We start from the raw sequence: 24,353 nt of genomic DNA on the forward strand, positions 1-24,353 counted from the left end.
TTTATGGAATTTGAAAGCCAGAGTAACAAACAAAAGATAAGGGAGTGCAAGTCTGGCTCTGAAGATCCTGCTGCCTCTTTTGCCAGGAAACAACTGGTCTCCAACAGGGTAAGAACCGCCATCAGCTCAGGGGAGGCCCATGCCAGGCCACCGAGAGGAACTCACCGCACAAGAAGGCCACGGTCCGGAGGGTCTGCTGCATGAGGATCTGGGTGACCGGGGACAGGTTATGGTGCGTATAGTGGGACATCACGATGCCTGAGAACAGGATGGCCATGATGCCTGGAGAGGGACAATGGGGCACAGCGCCCAGACATGAGCAGAGCAGAAAAGCACCTACCATGTGATCCACAAATATGTCACACTTCCCACAAGTCCTTGGAGCCTATAGTGTTAGGTGTTTTAAGAAAAAGGAGACTGGCCAGTGGTGTTCCAGTGTGGGGCATGCAAGAGGCAGCTGATCCGTGATTCTCTCTCATCACTGATGTTTCCATCTCTCTCTCCCTTTCCCTTCCTCTCTAAAACCAATCCTATATAATAAAGAGCTAATATGTTAATTAGACCAGATGGCAGAACAACCTTCTGGAACGACCAGTGGGCAAGGCAGCTGGTGCCTTGAGGGCCGAGGCAGCTAGGGCTGCGAGGGCCGAGCCCCTTGCATGAATTTCATGCATTGGGCCTCTAGTAAAAATATATTCTAAAAATAAAAAAGAAAGAAAAAGGAGAAGGAAGTAATACCTGAGGCCTACCAGAGATTGCAGAGAAATGCTAAGGGTCCCTTCTTTCTGGCAGCTTCACTATCGGCTGGCTGACCTTGGGCCAAATTCCCACACCCCCATCCAAGCCTGTTTTCTCATCTGTATAGTGGAACTAAGAGTACCCACTCATGAATTGTATTATTTTCCATATGAACAACTGTAAATCTACTTTTGCCCAACCCTGTATCGGTATGTCATGGCTAATTTAATGAATCCTTTGTCGATGCTTATTGACTGTTTCTGTTTCTAATCTTTATTACCCTCTTAGGAGGGTAATGAAGAATAGCCACGCAAAGTGCCCATTACGGGACAGGTGTGTGCTGTCACTGTCACCCACAGATAGGAGGACAAATGAGCCACTCAGAGAGCATAAGAATCTGGGTAGCCCTAGTCCAGTGGTTGGCAAACTCATTAGTCAACAGAGCCAAATATCAACAGTACTTCTTCAAAACAGACTCACCCAGGCTGAAAACTGACTTCTGCGCATGGGCCACGAAGTTTCAATCGCACTTGTACGCGCGCCCGCACGTGGTATTTTGTGGAAGAGCCACACTCAAGGGGCCAAAGAGCCGCATGTGGCTCGTGAGCCACGGTTTGCACAGACCACGGCCCTAGTCAGTTTGGCTCAGTGGATAGAGCATCAGCCCGAGGACTAAAAGGTCCTGGGTTCCATTCCGGCATGTACCTTGGTTGAAGGCTCAATCCTGGCCCTGGTTGAGGCATGTGTGGAAGGCAGCCAATTGATGTGTCTCTCTCACACTGATGTTTCTCTCTCTCTGTCTTTCCCCCTCCCTTCTACTCTCTCTAAAAATCAATGGGAAAATATCCTTGGATGAGGATAACAAACAATAAAAAAGAATCGGGGTAGATTTTGATTTACTTTGCCTTAATTTTGAATTTCCCTGTAATCACATAAAATACTCTTCTTATCTAGAAAAAGAGATTCGTTTAACATATAATGTCTTTTCTTTACAGCACTCCATGAGAGCCTACAGCTTTTGTTGTTTACTGAGGATTTGAGTCTCACCATTTGGCCACTGCCCATAATCACTCCTGCAGCACTTTACGAGGGTTTCCTCTCAGAGTGTCCTGGTCTAGGATCTCTAGTTCATGTAAATACAGTCATTAAATAAGCCAAAATATATGAACTGCAAGTCAGACTTTATAAGCAAAATATTAACTCCTTCTGCCACTTTGTAGAAACAGGGATTACTGGTGAACATCCTATATAATAAAAGCCTAATATGCTAAGTGTCTGGTTGTCTGTTCAACCAATCAAAGCATAATATGCTAATGATATGCTAAGGCCTCTCAACTGCTCACTATGACATGCACTGATCACCAGGGGGCAGATTCTCCAACCCGTAGGTTAGCTTGCTGCTAGGGTCCGGCCCATTGGGACTGAGCAAGATGGGCCGGACAGGCGCTGGAGCCCTCCCGCGGTCCCTTCCCAGCCCAGTCTCTCTCCGGCCCGGATGGTGCACCAGTGGGGTCCCTCCACCTGGCCTGTTCCTTTCCTCTTAGCAAATAGCAAATTCTTTGCTCTTTTATGTTCCTGTATAAACGAGGCCAGATGGGGACATTCCAGCAATGCTGCCTTCAAGTTGCACCGGACAAGATTTGGGAGAAGGGAAGGATGGGCCAGAGACTTCTGTACTTGCTACTGCAGACCACTGAGAAGACTGCAGCTCGGGAGTCATTCTGAATGATTGCTCTGAGAGATAAAAAACAGAGGACAACAGCCTGATTGGAGTGGCTCAGTGGCTGAGCATCGACCTATGAACCAGGAGGTCATGGTTTGATTCCCAGACAGGGCACATGCCTGGGTTGTGGGCTTGATCCCCAGTGTGGGGTGTGCAGGAGGCAGCCGATCAATGATTCTCTCTCATCACTGATATTTCTCTCTCCCTCTCCCTTTCTCTCTGAAATCAATCAAAATATTTAAAACAAACAAACAAACAAACAAACAAACAAAAAACAGAGGACAGCAAACCTGGTGGTTCTCTCAGTATGTTCCTGCAGGTGATCAGCTGGAGAGCTGACCCTGCCTGACCCTGCAATAGAGCTATCAGAAGGCAAAGCAAAGGGAGATGGCAGAGGAGAGCCCAGAACCTGGGTTTGGAACTCAGTGGAGATCAAAGGAGGAAAACAGGGTAAGACACAGTTCTGTTTTTATGGAACGGGCTTTAGCACTGCAGGCCAATGCAGAGAGTTGCTGGCTTCTGGGCTTTCAAAGGACTTTGTTTCACCAGCTCATTTAAATAGAATTTTATTGATTTCATAGAGAAGGGAGAGGGAGAGAGAGATAGAAACATCAATAATGAGAGAGAATCATTGGTCGGCTGCCTCCTGTAGGCCCCGCACTATGGATCAAGCCCACAAACCGGGCATGTGTTCTGACAAGAAATTAAACCATGACCTCCTGGTTCATAGGTCAACGCTCAACAACTGAGCCACGCAGGCCGGGCTACAATGAACTTCTTGAAGGCTGAGTCAAACCATAATCAGTTTTCTTTATTAATTACCCAATAATAAACATATTTCACTATAAGACATCCAGATTCAGAGGTATAGAGTAAAACAACAGTCTCCATTCACAGCGCCTATCCAGAGGTTAACTACCATTAACTGTTCGATATGCAGATTGCCAGTTCTCTCCCTAAGCCATTAGGAAGTTTATCTTTAAAAAGTAATAAACAGGATCCTGTTAGATATATGGCATGCATTGCTAGCACAGTGGATTTTCTTCAAAGGCCTCCAACATTTTCCTTCGCATGATTAGCAGAGTCCCAGGCCTATAGAACCCCACGGGGTGGGCTCCCGGCCCCTCCATCCCAGCCGCACAGTCTTCCTGCTCTTCTGGAGCATGCCTCACTCCTAAACACCTACCTGGGACCCTTAGCACCTACTGTTCCCAGTGCCAAACACCCTTCCCCAGACCCTCCCAGGCTGGCTCCCTCTTACATACAGGTCTTAGCTCTAGGGCCCTCTCTTTGCGAACTTCTGACCCTATGCCATGATGCTTCTGCCCTCCTGCCACTGTCTATCACATGACTCTGATTTTTTCATATCATTTCTCACTGCCTGCGATTATGCTATGTGTTTGCTCATTTGTCTATTGTCTTTCTTCTGCAGGTAGGACTTTGATCTTGTCTTGTTTACTGCTACAGACGCCATACAAGGGCAGTTCTCGGCACAGGGTGCACATTTAATATTCACTGAATGGATGAATGAGTCGTTTTTTAACTTCCTTAAAATTTAACAATATATCTTGGAGTGGCAGTACAAACAGATCAATGCATTTTTAAGTGCCTGCATAGTATGCCATAGTGACAGCGGACACAGACTCACCTAATTGTTCCCGTCACTGATGAACATTTAGCTACTTCCAGCTTTCCTCTCACAGGCAGCGCTGCAGAGGAATTCCTTGGATATACGCCTGTGCACGTGAGTGCCGTACAGCACATTCCATCTTTGGCCAACATGTTCCCAGCATTTAACACAAAGTGTGGGTCCTGAAAGTTCCATCCTTGTGACTCACCTTGACAGAATGTGGCTCTGCCCCAATTCCCCTCCCCAAGCCCAGAGCTGGCTCAGGGCCAGGGGTGGGGGCTATTCATCTTTGGCTCTTTAGAGCCAGAGGGCAAAGCAGCCCTCAAAACTGGCGTGAATGAAACGTAGGAATAGGTATAGATAGAATTAGAACAAAGATTCTGAGAAAAGCTAATGCTTCCGAGTAATAATTAGGGAGACTATTTAATTTACTGTTGAAACCAGGACACTTCCTAGTAATAACACACACTGATGCCTCTGCCAGGACTCTCACTCGCATCGTTCCCTTTAATTCTCACCAGAAGCCTGAGGGTGGCACTTTTATTACATGAGGAAGTGAATGCTCAGAGAAGTTAAGTCTGCTGACTGGAGGTTACATAGCTAATGATGAGAGGTGGAGCTGGGATTCAAACCCAGGTTAGTCCGGGATCCTTAACCACTGTGTTCTAAACACATGATTTGAGTAAATGATTTGTAGGAAGAGAATGTCCTGCTTGGTGGTCATGGGAACCACTCACTATCAGTCCTTTGTGATGGTCAGGGAAAGCAGAGTACAAAAGGGAAGGAGGAGAGAGCAAAAAATATCACCTTTCCCACATATGCTCTTACAGTGGGACGTGGAGGGTCCTCACAACACGCCAGGCCGTCCTCCCTTTCTCTGAAACCCTGTGTGACAGAGATCCCAAAGGCCCAGAGGTAGGCCATGTGTTCTTGGCTGGCATGTGCTGTCTTTGGCCCACTCGTGTGAGCAACAAAAATCCCTAAGGAAACGAGAGCCCTACAAACAGAAAACACTGCCTCTCTGAAGAAAAGAAAAATACTCTCGTCTTAATCACAAGTTCCAAATGGATGTATGAAATATATCTGCCATCAGGTACTCAGTGTTCATCTCAACGGGTGGGAAACATTTAGAAAAACAGAGGTAAAATAGCTAGGCTAAAGCCAAATGTTTCATAAGTAATGTTTATTAAGTGCCAAATTCAGGGAAGGTAAGAGAGGACACTTGATGGCAGATGCCAGGATGAAATTGTCCAGGAGAACTGGCTTGGGATAAAAACAAACAAACCAAACCCCTGATGTTTACGAGTTCTCTAGTAAAAATGAACAGAGTCCTCTCTGCTTCCTCCTTGGCAAGATCTGCTCACAGAGTACCCACTGTGATTACAGAAAGTGATTGTGGGAAGAATTCTGTTTGGCGGAGTCATTAAAAACCACCGGGGATTTCCACGTTGCCCAGGAAGAAATAACTACTACGCAAATTGCTGTCCTGCCATAAACAACTAGAAAACTCGATGAAAGATATGAAATAAAACTGTCTTCTGACATCGAATACCGGGCAGGGTAGGGCTGTGATTCCTTATAGAAGGGAAACAAACACAGTGGCCCTTCCTACTCCAGGCCCGGCCCAGCCTACTGCCGGCCTTAGTTTCCAGGCTGAGGCTCAGGAAGGGGAACCCCAAACTGAGCTCAGCAGTCTCAGTCTTGCTGAGAAGAGAAGACAGATGAGAGTTGGGGGAGGCCAAAGCAGCTGGAATACCAGAGAGGAGAAGCCACACTGTAGGAGAGAGCTCCTGAGAGCTACAATGGAGTCCCCTTGAATCTTGGACTGAACTGATCTGTACATGCAAGCGGTGAGATTCCAAGAGGCTGGGAGAGCATCACCAAAAAGGAATAGGCTGAGCAGTTCCCCAGGCACACACAAGGCTGGGAACAGTGTGTGTTCCCACAGGCGGGGGTGAAGTGACCTCATAATACATGGGACATGAGCTAGAGTCCTCAGAAGTGCATCAGTTCCTAGTGCTACTCTGGACCTGCCCTGACAATTTAAAAGTAAACCTCAAAAGGATTCCGCTGACTGCAGGAAACTTAGATATATGGCAGATGAAAATCCAAAACTCTGAAGAATACACTAAAATCTAATAAGTAACAACATAATCAACTTCACAATGACTGGTGTCCAAAAAATTAATAGGCAAACAAAGAGCAGCAATATATAACTTATAAACAAAGGAAAATTAATCAACAGAAACCAACCTAGAATTAACAGAAATGATGGAATTAACACACAAGCACATTAAAATAGCTGTAATAAATATGTCCCATGAGTTCAAGAATGTAGAGAAATAATGGCATACATGCAAAAACATGTTGCTTAAGAACATTATAGTAACTGAAAGAAATAAGACACAAAAGACTGCATACTATATGACTTCACTTTTATGACATTCTGGAGAAAGAAAACTATAGTGACAGAACGCAGCTCACTGGGTGCCAGGACCTAGGGATGGGCCAGGGAATGACTGTCCTTGGCAGTCGGACCCCATCCTTGGAGGGAAGCCCTTCAGAGCCCTTGCTCTGGGAAAGAGGCAGGACTGGAGGTGACATTTTGATCTTTGCTATGGGATGGTCGGTAAGGAGAAATGCGACTGTGACAACACTGAGGCCCTGGATCCAACCAGGTCTAAATCCAGATGTGTCCCCACGGGACGAGTAGAATCCCTTCGTTGCAAGTTCTTCTGAATTGTGACTTTCTCTTGTGACTGAAAGTGACCCAACTGACATAACCTCTCTCACCAGGCAGGACAACACGCCATCACCTAGCATTTCAATGCTCTCGTTCACTTACCCGAGAGTGAGATTCCTTCCGCAAGCCCATAAGGAAGATACGCAAAAATGATCATCATCCCGAACTCCAAGGAAGGCGTTTTCCTCAAGTCAATATGCTTTAGCACGTAAATGAGTTGTCAAGGAAAGAGAACTGAGGGACAGTTGGTGGGAGATCTAGTGAAGTCACAAAACTGCTGCCTTCCAAATAAGTTGAACAATAGATAGAAGATTTTGCAACATTCTAAGGTAACAATTGAAAACCTGTCATCATGGATTTTTTGTTCTTTGCAGGGAGACAGTTGTTTTAAGAAAGGGACTCTGATAAAGTAAGAAATGTAAATTCTTGAGACAAACGGTAAGGGGGGGAATTAAAATCAACCTAAGTTAACTCAGTTAAAAATACTGACTTGGGCCCTGGCCATGGCTGTTGGTTGGGCATCCTCCTACGCACTGAAAGGCCACCAGTTTGATTCGCAGGCAGAGCACATACCTGGGTTGTGGGCTTGATCCCAGTAGGTGTGCAGGAAGCAGCTGACCAATGTCTCACTCTCACATTGATGTTTCTTTCTAGCTCCCTCTCCTTTCCTTTCTTTCTAAAAATCAATTTAAAATATCTTTAAAAAATGCTGACCTGCAAGGCTGGGAATGTGCCAGGCCTGTGGGGGGCAAAGCTGGGGTTGCAGACGGATAGCCCACAGTGCCAGGTCCCTTCTGGGCCTTGTTACTCTTTTACCTCCTCTTCCTGCATCAGATGAAATGAACCCTTTTCCTATTCCTGGAGATTTTCAAACTCATCTGTCAAAGGAAAGTCTTTTACATATTCCAAATATTGTTCGCATGCCCTTGCTGGAACTCACAGCACCCATTCACCTAGCTTCATTACAGCAGATGCTCCTCCGACTCTTTTTAAGAAAAGGATAAATAAGGAGGAGAGTACTGAGCTGGATAAAGTTTATTTCCCATTCTGTTTGTTGGTACAATATGAGAAGCTGTCAACCAACTCACTAGAGCCTTTAGACTTCTGGACACAGGAGTCGAAGGAAAAATTCAACAGGATGGCAGACAAACATGCCTGTCACAGGCAAAAGAGGCTTTTCCGGCCATCTGTGAGACACACTGCTCCTGGAGGAGGGCCAGGTGGCACCTCCCTGAGACGCAGGCTTAGGCTCGCACAGAGTGGTCGGTGCCTATTCCTGTTAGAACATGACGAATTTTCTACAGCAATAAAGGTGTCACCGGGCTTCACAAGCCTCTTTCCTTCTCTGGCTGGAAAAGCTTATGGGTAGTTAAGCAAGAAATCTGCAAATAACTCAGATGAGCTCACTCTGAAAGTCTCTTTTCTGGTCCTTTCAGATAAACACTTCCAGATTTTCTCAATTTGACATTTTCAAAGGAAATTAATTTCCAATTTTTGGAATGTGAAAAGAGAGACTGCAGAAAGTGAAAATTATCTGAATGTGGTTATCATTCTCTAGGAACTAAGAACTCTCCCAAATCAGATCTAATATTCAACAGTGTACATGTTTTTTAAGCTTTAAAAAGTGACACCCTAAATTTCACATGTTAAATTTAAAAGTCCTTGAGTTTAAATGAAAGTGCTCCTCAAACCACAACTAAGCGTAAAAATCCTCCATCAAACCCAACCTTAGACTAAAATTGGTCCCCTTAAGGAATAGGAGAAAATGGCTAAAGATGGAGATAATTAGGAATAATCTTCTCAGCCACACATGTTCATCATAGTAAAAGGATATTAATGCAGAGATTAAGCCAGTGAGAGTGCCGAGCGCTGCTGAGCCAAAGAACATTTTGAGGAAGTAGCCAAGGGCTTGTAAAAATGTTTGCCACCCACTGACATCTGACATATTTTTTCTTGTTAAACCTTCAGCTGTGCTAGGAAATAAAAGAAAAACAGAAAGAAGTTAAAATGTTATAGACAAAGTTATTAGAAATTAACTTAGAACTCAAAATTAATTCCTTGATTACTCTGTCATTCGTTCGGTCCATCATTTAGTGAGTCACACATTGCTTTGTTCCAGGTACTATGCCAGTTCCTGGGGGTTCAGAGGTGAGCGCAAAGGCCCTGCCCTTAAGGAGTGCCCAGTTTAATGAGATGGGAACTAATGACCATGTGGGGTAAGGGCAAAGGGCTGTAGAAACACAAAGTGGGCATCTAACCTCACAGAGGTTCTTCATAACATATGGGATGGGTTTAGATTTGGGATAAAGGACAATGAGGGAAAGCAGAGGGAACAACATGTGCAGAGGCAGAGAGCCTGAGAATACAAGCACATTCTGGGAGCATTTGATTACAGGGGTTAGTATGGATAAAATACAGAAAAAGAATGGGGGTGTTTGTGCGGTGGGGTGGACAGCGGCAAGAGGCAAGACCAGAGCAGCAGGCAGCACAGGACCTGTGAAAGGCTTTTGATGAACCAGGCGAAGGAGTTGGTATTTCATCCTGAAGGCCCTGGGGAGTATTTCTAGTATGGGGGGATCCTGTGGTACAACTGGAAATTAAGGCTCTGGCATGAAGTCAGATTAGAATGGAGCCCCTAAAGAATAACTGTTACTGGGTACAGGTGATGGGTCAGAGAGGGTGGATGTAGGAGGCATTAGGAGGAAGGATTGAAGAACTTTTCTTTCATTGTAAAAGAACAAAGTAAAACTGTCAGAAGCCATTGAATTCAATTGTTGGTTTTATCCCCAAAGGGAAAACTGTTATGCCATTAAAATGGAGTTATTCTCATTAAATATCCTTCTCTTGCAGTCTGATCCTACCTTCAGGTTGTCTCTTAAATCCATCCACTTCTCTCCCTTTCTGCCCTACTATCTGCTGTCCCATTGCTCTCTCTATACCTCCTTGTCTTCCTAGGGCCCAACCCATTCTCCATTCAATGGCCTGAATGATCCCCATAAAATTCACATCTGATCAGGTTACTGGCCTGCTCAAAACCCATCAACAGCCGAAACCGGTTTGGCTCAGTGGATAGAGCGTCAGCCTGCGGACTGAGAGGTCCCGGGTTCGATTCCGGTCAAGGGCATGTACCTGGGTTGCGGGCACATCCCTGGTGGGGGATGTGCAAGAGGCAGCTGATCGATGTTTCTTTCTCATCGATGTTTCTAACTCTATCTCTCTCCCTTCCTCTCTGTGAAAAATCAATAAAATATATTTAAAAAAAAAAAACAAAAACAAACAAACAAACAAAAAAAACCCATCAACAGTTTCCTGTTGCTTTGTAGGAGGAAGCCTAGTTTTCTTAGCATAACCTTATTAACAGAGTTGGGGTTCTTGAGTTACCCACAATAGAAATCAACAGGAACCCCCCCGAGAAATTTCCAGACAGATTTTATTAAGGTTATGCTCGAGCACCAGGGAGGCAGCACAGAGGAAAGGCTGGTCCTCTAAACTGGCTCTGGGGCTGGCTCTGCTTGGCTGCTTTTATAAGCTGGGGACAAAGCAGGCTTGCGCCATAAGGCAGGCTTTTAAAAAAGTCAGGCTTGCAGAATTTTCCATTTCAGGGTGGGGTGACTTCCTTTTCCTGCTGCTTGGTAACTACATCCATACCTGCGCTACTGGGGCAAGATGGTGGACTGCCTGTTACCACCACCCTGGGAAGGTCATATAGCAGTCAAACCTTGATCAACTGTGCATGCGGGTCAGTAGTTTAAGCAGGCAGTTAGAAGGGAGATACAATCAGCTACCTCTGTGTTTTAGAGTAGAGAGTGGAGGGGTGGTGACATTTTTGCGTTCCTTCTTAACTTGGTTTCCTGGCCACCGTTATCTTCTATTCTCCAGCCCAATCCCTATGTTGTTTCCACCTGACTCCTCACTTCTTGATCCCATTTTCTCCTCCTTCAGGGTAGGCCCCACTGTGACTGGCACCTCTTTACAGTCATCATTCATCTCCTTGGCCTCCCTAACTTCCTGGTTTGTTTCTCAGAACCCAAGGTCAGTGTTACTTCCTCAGGGACCCCTTTGCACAGGCCAGCATTTACCGGCTCTCCTGTGGCTCTCCTTCTCCACAGCATGTGAAACTAATCGTTCCATGAGGACCAATCCTGTTTAACTGCAGTATGTCCAAGGCCTGAGGCAGAGCCTAGCCCACAAAAGACACTCAATAAATTTTTGCTGAATCAGTACACAGAGAGAAGAATTGTCAATAGTAATATTCACCTTCATTACTCAACATTTCATGAATTGGTATAATTTTAAAGCAAGATAATCTCTGATAATCCGATAACTTGATCAAATAATTTCAGGAAGCCTTTCATGGCAATTCACTGTACAATGTAACATAATAAAGGTTCTGGGAACTCTTGCAAAAAAAAAATTAATCTAACTTTTTTTCACACAAATGTTTTTCAAACTCACTAAATGTATAATACCCCCCCCCCCCCCCCATCCCTTTCTTTCCTAGTAGATCACAGGTTAACATCCCACCTTGGGAAATACTGGGATCCAACAAGGGTTCTTACTGGGAAAGTGCTCTTGAAGGCTAAGATCACCCACAGTTCCCAAATGATCTGTGGGCCACAGGCATACAGTAAGTATCGAGCCCCCACCACAGATGACTCCCTCAGATGGTACATCAGCTAGTGTCCTGCTTTCTTTTTATGGAGAGAAGGCTTAGGCCAATGATTCCTAAACTCAAGGTAAATGAAAGCAGAATTGGACTCTTTCTGGCCTGCTAATTTTCTACATTTTATTTTTTTCAGGTCATGTTTCTCACACCTTAAGAATATAAGACAATGCTGCTTCAGGTTCCATATCATGAGCTTAAGCTGTAGCTGGAGAGAACAAAAGGTTTCCTCTATAGCAATTATTTTAAGAATAAATTGTCATAGTAACAAATCAAAGCTAAAACTAATTTAATTAAAGTTAATGAAGAAACCGAAGATACTTCTTAACTTTCTGGCACCACAAAAGTGAAAACATTAAAGAAGGGGGTATGCTGGGCCAGTGTGTCTCAGTGGTTGAGCGTCCACCCATGAACCAGGAGTTACTGGTTCGGTTCCTGGTCAGGACACATGTCCGGGTTGTGGGCTTGATCCCCAGTAGGGGGCATGGAGGAGGCAGCCTATCATGATTCTCTCTCATCATTGATGTTTCCGTCTCTCTCCCTCTTCCTTCCTCTCTCTGAAATCAATGAAAACATATTTTAAAAAAGGGTTAATTCATTCCTATATTCAGTTGCAAAGATAAATGTGTCAGATCACTTTGAAAATGATCATTTATTAAGTATACCCTTAAAAACAAGACGTGATTCTACCTTATAAACCAAGGAATGCTGACAACAGCTCCCTCCTGTAATGCAAAAAAGGGCACACCCACCATGCTCCTTTCTCCCTCTTCTAACTGAAAATGGCTCACAAGACACCTCCCCTGAGAAACCTCTCAAATCCTTCAGAGTGACTATTTCCCTCTTGCACCATTGTGTTCACTTCCTTGTGAACACCTTTCTCTCACCTTGGATTGAATTTGTCAAGTCCAACTGGTCTCTGGACAGTGTCTGGAACACAGAGGCCATCACACATGCTGAGGGCGATGACCAGCCTGTAGCATGTCTGGAGAGTCAGCGAGGCTGGACACGGCTTAGTTAGTGACTCCTACCCGAGCCTGTGTCCCAGCAGTGGTGGAGGTGGAGGCTGGAAGCTATCTATGCATGTGGCCCACAAATGCAGTTGGGGCCTGTCATCACAGGTGATCTTGGCCTTCAAAAGCACTTTTTCCAGGAAGAACCTTTGGCTACTTATAATGAATGACTCCATCATTTCTCATTTTAAAAAGAAAGTTATTGCCTAATCTTTGGCCTTTTGTGGCAAAGAGACATGGAAAAGCTCAGAAAAGGCCCTACTTTTGACAGATTCTTAAAAGAATAAATAAATTAGAGACAAAGTCACTGAGTTTAGCTCCTAATGTGTAAAAATAACTCATGATGTCATCTCCAATTTGGGCAAAATTCTTTATCACAAATATTCAACATGTGCAGCCAGAATATGAGATAAAAGTCAAAACCCAAAAGCTAAGAAGCTTACAGGGTAGATCTTAAATAAGAAAAATATATTACCATCAGATTTCTTAAAGGTCTTATAGCATGCTGTATGAGAATTTCCTAATGAAGCTATAAAAATTTTTACCAAGAGAAATGTGAAAAAGGCAGTAACAGGGAATTGGTTAAATAGATCAAAGTAAATCCATAGAAAGGAATATTCTGTAACCAGTAAAACGATGTTGTGGATTATTTTATCAACTCTGTTCAATGGGAAAGCTGCAGTACAATATATAAGATATAAGTTCATCAAAATAAAATATATGTAGCCCGGCTGGCATGGCTAAGTGATTGAGCATCGACCTATGAACCAGGAGGTCACGGTTTGATTCCTGGTCAGGGCACATGCCCAGGTTGCGGGCTCGATCCCCAGTGTGGGGTGTGCAGGAGCCAATCGATCAATGATTTTCTCTCATCATTGATGTTTCTATCTCTCTCTCCCTCTCTCTTCCTCTCTGAAATAAATAAAAATATATTTAAAAAATAAAATATAGGCAACTTTTGATAAGTTCTTCCTACTAAGTAGGCTAAAAACAGGGCAAACAATGAAACAATAATAGGGGCAGGAGGAGAAGAGGAAAGGGTCTCACGTTAATTGACGTCAGACGCTTTTCACATAGCCCCACACTTCACTATTCAATCCTCAAATCCAATCCTAGGCGGAGGCTTTATCACCCTCACTTGGGTACGGAGAAACCTGTGGCTCAGAGAGGTGAAGGGCCGACCCAGGACCACACAGCATCAGTGGCACCTCTAGGACTGGAGCCCAGGTCAGCCTGACTCCAAAATTGGGATTCTTTCCACTATAAAACATCCTTTGGTCCAATGTCATAATTTCTAATGTAGTCTGTAATAAAGCTTTTAAGAAAATGCTAACTACCACAGAGTGTTAGGCTTAGTAAGGAACCTTGCGACAAAGGAAATAAGACAAAATTCAGGTCGTGGAAATTTTATTCTCTAACAGAACACTGGCTGGCTCCTAAAATTCTCATGGCTCGTCTCCGACACACTACACGGGGCTCTCTTCTCCAGCTGCTTTGACTGTGGGTGCCTTTTCTGTTTTTTGGCAAAACTGTTTGGGTCTCCAGCTCATTCATGCTAATGAACACCACAAAATGCAGAGGTCAAGGAAATAGCCCTGCATCCAATAAGCACATTTGAAATGATCTTGAATTCATTTCCTTTCCCCAATGACATTTCATGACTCCTCTTTAATGTCTCAGATACTATCAACAAGGGCAATAATACCAATGAACATTTGAAAAAGATCTGCAGTTTCCAGAGTGGCTTTCACCCAACAGCATCTTAAGAAGGGATGCCCATTGGTCTCACTACCTTCTTTTATGGCTGGGAAAAGGAAGGTGACCTGCAACAACTCCCACGCGGGAGAGCAAGGACTCTGTCTATCGTTGTCTGTAACAATGCAGTCCAAACGCTCATCCCTCACCAGCTGCTCCGTCACCGATAAACCTAAGTTCTTAGGACTCACCCCAGACCAGTCACCGACTTAGAAGCTCTGAGGGTGGGGCCTGGGAACGCTTCATTTAATAAGCATCCCCAGTGGTGCAGATGGGAAGCTGCGCTCAAAACTACTGCTAAGAGGTAGGTCATAAAAGGGGGATCACTCTGGACCTTGACAGCATCCCTAGGGCACATCAGGGCTTGTCAGGACAGAAAGATGGAGAAGCGGGTGAACTGATCACCCAGAGGACAAGCAACTGCACACACAGCTGCATGGAAACATCTGTCCCTTTGTTACTGGGACCTTCAGTTCTGTCCCTTGGAGAGAGCACACTTACTTGGTCAGGACGATGGAGACTGCATCGTTGAGAATACTCTCCCCAAAAACCAGCATGTTGAGCACTGGGTCTACGTGGAGTGCATTGAAAATGGCAATAGTAGCCACTGGATCGACAGCAGAAATGAGGGAGCCAAATGCAAAACTGTAAAGAAGGGAACAGGAAGGGCAAACTCTGAAACGCTCATCACTTGGTCCACATGTTAAGCATTAAAGCCGGGAATGTATTTGATATAACAAATGCCCACGCTATAGCTGAAGTAATGACAGAGATGCCCTATTTTTCCCTGTGCGACCTGTGAATTGACATTGTGGGTGGAGCGGTGAAATGCTCACTCTAAGAGTTGTTAGGAATGGCCTGGTTTCCCACTATAAGTATTAACACTTTGACCAGCGATGGATGGAAGACTTTTGCTTAAATGCATTAAAGTTCCCAGACTTTTTGGTCAGAGCAGTTGGAACCATGATAGCTCAGGGGCCTCCCCCAAATGACCCATGGGCTCCTGGGTCTGACCTCTGCTTTGCCCTTTGCCACCATCTGCGACTGACCCCAGCCTCCACTCATATTTGTAACATCTAAAAAAATGCCAAGAGCCAGCAGCAGCTCTGGGTGCTTCAGAGGATGGCCAGCTTGGCTGGCAGGCACCAGCCTCAGTGCTGCCTCTCACCAGGCCAGCGGCTCTCGTCCACAGTACCCATGAAGGTCTCATTTCCTCCAACAAATATGTACGAATGGCCAAAATGTGTTTCAGGCACCAAAGGTAACAATAGTAGCAAACATTTCTGTGGCACCATGTCCCAGGCACTTAAGCACTTTACATATAGTAACTCAGTGATTCACCATAGGAGATGGCACTATTACTGCCCTGATTACATTGGAGAAAACTGAGGGACAATGATGTTAAGGAACTTGTCCACGGTGGGACAGCGAACAAGAATTCAAACACAGGGCATCTGGCTCAGAGTCGCTGCCCCTAACCACACCACTAGATATAGCAATATCCAGAGTCAGACCAATTCAGAAACGGCATGTTTTACACAGGAAATCAGGGTGATGAGAGAAGAGTAACCTGGCAGGGGCCAGGGGTGGGGGGACAGTTAGATTGGGTGGTCAGGAAAGGCCTCTGAAGAAATGACTTATCTGAACAAGAAGCAGATGGCCAGGCCAAGATCTGGGGGCCGTGGCAATAGCAAGCTACCTCTGAAGTGGGATTCAGCTTGGTTGCCTGAGAAACAAAAGGGCGAGTGTGGCAGCTGTACAGTGAGGGTGAGGGTGAGGGCGAGTGGCAGGAGATGGTAGAGGGTGGCCAGGGAGATCACCCCTGGGGCCTTGTGGGCCACTGAGGAGTCTGGCTGATTCGTTCTCTCAGCAGTTTGCCTGTTTTCTACCTCAGTGTTCCTGAAGCCTCCTATTCCCTCACACTGCTATGCCTGGAGCTGCCTTCTTTCTACGCCACCAGAATGGTCAGTCTGCTCCTCCTACATCACAGGCAAAACACGCAGCCCCAACGCGACAGCCCTGCATGAGGGATGTAAGCCAGAGACTCTCCACCTCTGCTTCCCGCCCTCACCACCTGCAGTCTGCGAGGGAAGAGGTAGTCACTCGGCTCTGTCCACTCCGCCATCAGCAGCAACCCTGATTGGTCACTGGACTCGGGCTCCGGGAGAGGGGTGCTGGCGGGGGAGATGCTCGGCTGCCTTCCCAGTTCCAGTTCTGGTTTCCTGGGTGCTCCCTGTGAGCGTGTCTCGGGTGAATTCTACCAGGAGAGCCTGCTCACCTCAAGGAGAGCCTCTGGACCCCAAGCTGAGGACCAGACCCAAAAGACAGGCTCAGCTCAGAGCCAGTTCCCAGACTTTCTGTCCTCACAGAAGCTGTCACATGTCTTATGAGCTGTGACCTTGCCTGCCTCTCGCCTTCAGTGAGTGCCAGGGTGAGGGTGCTGTGTTTTGGTCATGGGTACAGTCCCAGGAGTGGTACTGCGCATGGCCCAGAGAGGATTGTGGAGAGTGGGCGGGAGGCAAGGACAGGCAATGCCACCAAACGACGGTCCTGTGTGGTTGGCAGCTGGCCTGGAAGCCCTTGTGCTGCAACCCAGGCTCAGACCTTCTCATCTCTCTTCTTTCCCCACTCTCATCACCCTGCTGACATCGCAGGGGCCTCGAAGGAAGAAGAATGTCTAAAAAGTGTACTCTGAAGTGGAGGGGGCGGAGAAGGGGTGGGGAGAGCTTTGGGAGCCTCTGGTGGGTTGTGTGCCGTGTGCTGACTTTGCTTGGCTCAGCTGGCCCCTCCCTCCACCCTTTAGTGCTGTGCAGCAGAGCAGACAGGCATGGTTCTCCCTCCTGAACACCCATGCACCCTGGTTTTGGTAATAGCACCCCTATTTTCCTTTGGGGAGCCACCTCCCCTGCTCTCCCTCCATCCATGTAGTTGCGTTGGGCATCTAGGAGTGGGTAGGGGACCCAGGCTTGGTGAACAAGGGTCATCACCAGGTCATGGGGAATTAGGTTGGCCCTTTTGGCAGGGATGGTTGAGTGGTGACGTGAGCCCAGAGCCATCAGTGTGGCCACATGGAGTGAATGTGTCTAAGGATAAAGTGAATCAGGGAACAGCTGAGCTGGGACAGCGGAGAAGAGATTCCTGACATTGTGATGGTCATGTGGGTGTCCACTGTATAATGTCCACCTTTGCTGTATGGTCATAATAAAGGGTTGGGGGAAATGCTTTGAATAAATTATATAACACATTTAGCTTTGGTTGGGAATCTAAATTGGGGCAGGGCATTTCTGACAGAGACTATGAAAAGTCTGAACTATGACCTGCCTGAGTCATCAAGAGGCCTGAATCTAAGGGGTCATGTGACCTTGCCATCAGTTGCTCCATTTCACACCTTCATGACCCAGTTTTTTTAAAAGATCAGAAGCTAGACGTTCAACTTAAAAGTGTGTTTTCTTGATTCCATCATCTCAAAGGATAGCGACATCAAAAAACCAAGAAGGAAACAGTCTAGGATGGTGAAATAATTCAGGGTGCATTAAAGAGTAAAATATCTCTCCAGCAGAAATATCACTAAAATAGAGTGCAACAAAGTTTTAGGTTTAATGTTTTCTCTAGTGCAGAGGTCTGTGGGTTCCATGTTTGACTTGCATGGTGTTTTAAAGAAATGAATAAACTGTCAACATTTGAAAAGCAGAAAATTCCCTATTAATATCTAAAAACCTGGCCTCTTTTGAAAAAAACTTTAAAAAATACATTTTTATTGATTTCAGAGAGGAAGGGAGAAGGAGAGAGAGAGAGATAAAAAAATCAATGATGAGAGAGAAACATTGATTGCCTGCCTCCTGCACGCCCAACACTGGGGATTGAGCCTGTAACCCCAGCATACACCCTAACTGGGAATTGATCTGTGACCTCCGGTTCATAGGTCGACACCCAACTAGAGCCACGCCAGCGGGCTGAAAACAATTTTTTAATATCTAGTAATTCTGGGCCCATAATGGTGATTACTAGGTGGAGCTGAGAAGTGGCTGTTCCTTTCAGACAGGCATGCTCTCTGGTCCCGTCGCCACTGGGCCAGCTTCCCCTGTGGCGTGCTCTGCGAGGCCCTGCAGAACACTCCCCAGCTGTGGGACAGTCACTTTCCACAGGAACCGAAGTGTCTGCACCCAGAGAAAGAAACTACCTGGCTGTTATTCTGCTTGTCTAAGGAACAATTATCTTACTCCTCTCGCCTGAACATCCCAAGCATCCGCCCAATTCAATTTTATAAGAATTTATCAAGCATTTTCTGTGTCTCTAACCAGTTGCCCCCAAACAGGTTGAAGGACTGAACACTGGGACCTCTTCTTTTACTTGGATTGGGCTTGGGGCATTTCTTTTCACTGGCAACATACCTACAAAATGCTGGGCACCAGTTCTGTTTTATTTCCAGTTCTTTATGGAATAGGAATGTGACTTTTGCTACTTGTTTATATATCAAAACTATCTTACAACCAAAGCACTGAAATTTATGTCCCTGGGAGAAGAGATTGGACCTAATGTTATCAGAGGCACATTGCCCATGAAAGGGCTCCAAGATTCGAGTCCCCAAGGTGCTGCTAGAGGCTGAAAGCTCTGGCTGACCGGATGGGAGGGACTCGGGCTGAGTGCTCCCGCTTCCTGAGTGCTCCCCGAGCTGTGCCACAGGACAGAACCAAGTGCTGTGGATGCAGAAACACAGAGCAGGGCTGCATCCTCACTGGACTTCCAGAGCGGGGAAACCAGGCTGAACTCTGCTTGTGCACTTCCTCAGTACTAGATCTGGCACCATCTGAGAGACAGCTGCCTAGGTGGCCTCTTGCTAAGCTAATTATGGAAGTTCCTGGACTGGGCTCCGAGGCAGCAGCTCTGAGAGCTCACTGGAGTAATTTCAGAATGAGGAGGACATGCGCAGTAGAACCCTTGGCCCTGTCTGCTCCCCTAGTGGACCTCCACCCAATTTGGTGGAAATTCAGAGCAAAAAGATTCACACCTCACTCCCCCCTCCATCCCTAATAAATCAAAGAAAGGACAACTTTCATTGTGGCCATTGAAAAGATATAAATCCAGTTAAAGAGAATTCTTAACAATAAAACAATGGTGCAGCATGTGGTGTGTATGTGTTTGGGGGGCAGTTAACTCAAGGGTTATTCCTTCCAGAGCTTAAACTAAATTAATTGTTCCAATCAGCAATGTCTGACTAGGGATCTTCAAAATTTCCTTGATTAGTTTTGATTAATTCCAGGGACCCGAATTAATTCAGAATAGATTCTACAGAGAAATCATCAGCGAAACAAAGAGAGAAAAAGAACAGAGAGGTACCACACCCAGGAACTAATACGGAGAACTCTTTCCTGTGTCTCAAAAGTAGTCACGTAGTGTTAGAGTATGAAAGATTTACCTGTCTGTCATGTTGAGTTTAGAGATTACATCAGCCTGTAAAATAAAACACACAAACACACAGACACAAAAAAATCCCCTGGAGAACAGCCAAGAAGATTAAAATGTCCATTAGTGCTTTATCACAAATGGATAAGGACATTCATCTTCAGTCCTCAAACCACTTGAGCATTTTTAAAAAGTCCCAAGTTTTAGTTTAGACATGCATCCAATTATCATACCACAGAAGTATGGCAAAGAATGCTACATTTTTCAAGCCAAATTTAAAAGAGTTTTCTTCTCTAAAGTTTATTACCATTTGATACTAGAAGCTGGGCAATGAAGAAGGTTGCAGGACAGACATTTATTCTGGTGCCACTGAGGCAGCAGTGAAGGTGAAATCAGATGGAATGGGCTTTAGCCTACAGCCATCAAAGGAAGCAAGCACATCTGATACAAATAGGAGAAATCTGCCTGTCGCCCAGCTGTATGAACCTCGAACTTTACAGAACTGGGGCAGGTAAACTTCCTGCTTCTGACCATAAAGGAAAAGAACTGACCTGCACAAATGTGCATAATGCAAAACCACAGATACTACCTTCCTAGGTGGGTCTGATTTGAATGAATTCAAATAATTTGAACCTCAAACACCCAATTGATGATATTGGGAACTGGTTTAGCAATGGTGGAGAATCCAGAGTGTATAACTCTACAGATGGATGAGTTAGAATTGAGCGAACATATTCAGAATCATCGGTAATTTTTGAAACACAAATTTCAATTTAAAATGAGCATTTAACCCTGATTCGGTATACCTAACAACACAACTGATATTGTTATAATCTGAAGATCTTGGTGATATCTAGTCTGCTTTATTTTTCGGCATTCCAACATAAGACAATATTGATTTGCTAGTAAGAGCAAACAAATACTTTTGAGGATTATGGGAAAAATTCACTCAACTCCAGAGATCAAAGCTCTTCGAGTACACTGAGTTGAAACACAAGTTTAGCATGACTTTACTGTGCCTCAGATAAGTCTGGATTTCCCTCAAGGGGAGCATTTACCTTGAATGTGAACCCTAGGCCCCATGAGGTGTTCCTACTCCACCTCCCTGCACTAGCTCTAAGAATGTAAGATTTTCAAAAATTTTCAGATGTTTTTTCTTACCTGACCCAGAAAATAAATTCCTCCACCTACTACAAAAGCAGAAATTGCTGTACCAAAAACAGAAAACAAGGTGATGGAACCAATATTTTGAAAGAAGTTACCCTGTTTGAAAGAGCAGAAATGAGAGAAATGGTTAGAAAAGCTGGTCCAGTCAATGAAGGCATGGCCCCCACACCTGGCCCTCCTGACATGCTTGATTCTCTGTGAAGGGCACCACCTATTTGGCAAGCTAGGAATCTGGGAGTCTTCTCTCATGCCTACATCTAATACAGAGCCTGTGGCTTTTACCTTCCCCATGACACTCACATCTCCCTGCTTCTCGCTATCGTCATCTCCACCGCCCTTGCCCAAGCCGCCATCATCTCTCCCCAGGACCACTTTAATAGCTTCTAGCAACTCTCAACCATTCCTGGCTCCTTGCCCTCCAAGGGCTTCCAGAATGATCATTGCAAAAGACAAATCTGATTGTGCTACCTTCACTCTGACCCCCACTTCCACTCGAAATGCAGCTAAAACCCAACCAAAGCCTGGATGGTTCGACCCCCTGTGAAGGCCTCTAACGTACTCCCCTTTGTTTTCTGGATACCAGTCACACTGGTGGTTTTTTGTTCTTCAAACGTACTGTGCTCCCTGGGTTTGGCCCATTCTTCCTCCCTCTTTGCTTGGTGAACTCTAATCACCCTAAGTTCTCAGGACACTCTTCCTGAGGGAAGCCTTCTCTGATCCCTTAGTAAGGTCAGATCCCGTTCTATGCTCTCAATGCATAATGACCCTCTCCTGGCAGCACTTGATATGGCTGAAAATTTACATTTATTTATGTAACGATTTGACTGATATCTAGATGTCTTTCCCACTAGGCTGCAGGCTCAACGGGGCAATGACCACATCTGCTTTTGTACAACGTCACTGAAATAATGCTTATCAGATGAAAGATGCCCAGTTGAGTAGGTACCAAAGTAATTAATCGTGTTTCATGTCTGATCAAAGTCCAAAGTTTATACAATTATAATTTTTTGTTTAATTAAGAAAAGGTGCATTACTATAAAGAGTGTTAAGACAGTAGATTATACTATCAGAAACTCCTTTCTGCTTTCTAGGTCTTTTAAACAATTTTATTTCACTCTATCATCATCAAATATAAATATGACAGATAAAATATATTTCCATCTATACTCTATGGCATTTAAAACAGTTGAGTCCAAGTAGCATGGTAGCATCTTTTACATTTCCATAAAATCAAGAAAATTAGCTGTTTATTAGAATCCTGTGGACACACTTAGGAGCAACACCAGGGAACATTGACAACCCCTTGACTGTGAGCGTGGACAAAGGATCCCATCTTTTCACTCAGGAGCTGTCAAGCCATAGACTACAGGGACTGACATTTTAAAGCTCACTTCAAAAGGGTGTGATCAGCTTAACCCTGACAACTCACTAATCCTGTCTCCTTCAGGAAGTTTCTTTGCTTTATTCATTGCAATTTTGATTCTGCTGCCCATAATCTGGCATTCAATTACTGTGCTTGGCATGTCAATCTTAGCGCACAAGGAACCTTCAAATAACTCAAGTCAAACACAATGATTGTTTTTTTCTAAACAAAAGGCTTTTGTCTATGAGTTTGTCTTTGCAAAAAGTTGCTTTATTTTGTTATTTTAAAACTAGAGGCCCAGTGCACGAAATTTGTGCATGGGTAGGGTCCGTAGGCCTGGCTGGCAATCAGGGCCCATCTGTGGGGCGACCGGTGGGGCGATCGGGGGGTCCCTGTTGGCACCAGCCTTGACTGGCCTGGGGCCTGCGGGCTGGGGGCAGCCCTTGTGTTGAGCATCTGCCCCCTGGTGGTCAGTGCTCGTCATAGCAACTGGTCGTTCCACCATTTGATTGATTTGCATATTAGGCTTTTATTATATAGGATAGATTAAATTAAGTCTTGGTCTGTTTATAAGCACCTAATTCTGATAAATATATGTAGTTGGTTAATATTAATCTGGATATTGAAAATTTACCCAAATACAAGTTACCACACTATAAGAATTTGCCTTTGCTATACAAAGTAAATATATCTGTTTCTGACATACTTATCATTCTATCCTTTGTATGATATTAATAATTTAAAGAGCTAATACCTGTCTACCTAATGCATATCAACTTAGAATAGTCTTACTGAATTTTTTATTCCAAGTCCAAATTTACATTTGCAAATACAGCAATATTAAAATAAAACATTCAGAGTTGACTTCCTATCTTCTTTGGTGGAAGGTAAGAAGTAGACAGTTCTGAATTCACATTTCCAAATCACATTAGTACCTTTCACATAAATTATCACATTCTCTGCTGGAAAGCCATCTTCAAAGAGATTATTTTTTTGTTTGTTTTTCTCAATTGAACTTATTGGGGTGACATTGGTTAATAAAATTATATAGGTTTCAGGTGTACAATTCTGTAATACCTCATCTGTATTGTATTATGTGTTCACTATCCCAAGTCAAGAAATGATTTTTTAAAAACTATTATTTTCCTCAAATTTTTAACAAGTTTATTTTCCTTCCCTCAAAAAATTAGAAAATAAAACTTTCCAAGCTCTAACATAGTAATCAGTGTTATGTTTTTAAGTCAAATTCAAAATAATTTCCTCAAATTTGTTTTGAAATATTTTCATAATCTGCTGATAGTTTTTTTAAAGAATTATTTATGAAATGAAAGAATTAAAGATGTTGACCTTCAATTTCTCCTTGCTTGTTTTCTTTTTAACAATTACCTGATGTCAGTAATTTATAAGAGTTGGGAATTTTTTTTTTAATTAAACTTCCTTTTCACATTTTAGGTGGACAGATGTACAATAAAATAGCACTGGCTAGTTTTTCTCAGTGGTTAGAACATCAGCCCATGAACCAAAGGGTCATGGGTTCAATTCTCGATCAAGGGCACATATCTCGGTTGCAGTTAGATCCCCAATCCTGGTTGGGGTGTGGGCAGGAAGAAACCAATCAATGTGTCTCTGACGTTGATGTTTCTCTCTCTCTCTCCTCCCCACCACCCTCCCTTCCACTCTCTCTGAAAATCAATAAAAAAAGTCCTCTGGTAAGGACTAAATAATAATAATAAAATAAGAATTTAAAAATTCTGAACTGAACATCTTAGAATATTTTTGCTTTGGTACCCAGGGGAAAAATTAGAGATTAATTTGTATGTTTTAACCAAAACTTTCTTGACAAATTAAGTCTTTATTATGTTATTGTTCATCCTACTACTAGTAATATTAATATTAGTAATAATAAGTATTATTAATAACAAGAAGCACTACCATTTATTTAACGTAATGGGTGGTGCTTTGCACATATTCTTTCATCTAGTGTAAATTTCTTTAAAAAAAAATAATTTTACTGATTTCAGAGAGGACGGGAGAGGGAGAGAGAAATAGAAACATCAATGATGAGAGAATCATTAACCAGCTGCCTCCTGCGCACCCCCTACTGGGGATTCAGACTGCAACCTGGGCATGTGCCATTGACTGGAATTGACCCCAG

The 24,353-nt window shown here is 44.3% G+C and overlaps 1 protein-coding gene across 4 annotated transcripts in view; it reads right to left on the bottom strand.

The window, feature by feature from the left end:
- SLC9A8 (solute carrier family 9 member A8) overlaps positions 1-24,353 on the bottom strand; it is a 68,843-nt gene that overhangs the window by 14,786 nt on the left and 29,704 nt on the right. For 3 of the 4 annotated variants that reach the window (XM_059705335.1, XM_059705334.1, XM_059705337.1), the window contains 6 exons: positions 20,830-20,931; positions 19,682-19,716; positions 14,767-14,910; positions 8,677-8,807; positions 6,937-7,050; positions 166-282 (listed from right to left, as the gene is read on the bottom strand). In XM_059705335.1, coding sequence (XP_059561318.1) covers positions 166-282; positions 6,937-7,050; positions 8,677-8,807; positions 14,767-14,910; positions 19,682-19,716; positions 20,830-20,931 — 643 coding nt within the window. The remainder of the gene's footprint in view (positions 1-165; positions 283-6,936; positions 7,051-8,676; positions 8,808-14,766; positions 14,911-19,681; positions 19,717-20,829; positions 20,932-24,353) is intronic. The other variant, XM_059705336.1, reaches the window with a different exon arrangement.

This window comes from Myotis daubentonii, chromosome 8 (genome assembly GCF_963259705.1).
Source record: "Myotis daubentonii chromosome 8, mMyoDau2.1, whole genome shotgun sequence".
Lineage (NCBI taxonomy): Eukaryota > Metazoa > Chordata > Mammalia > Chiroptera > Vespertilionidae > Myotis > Myotis daubentonii.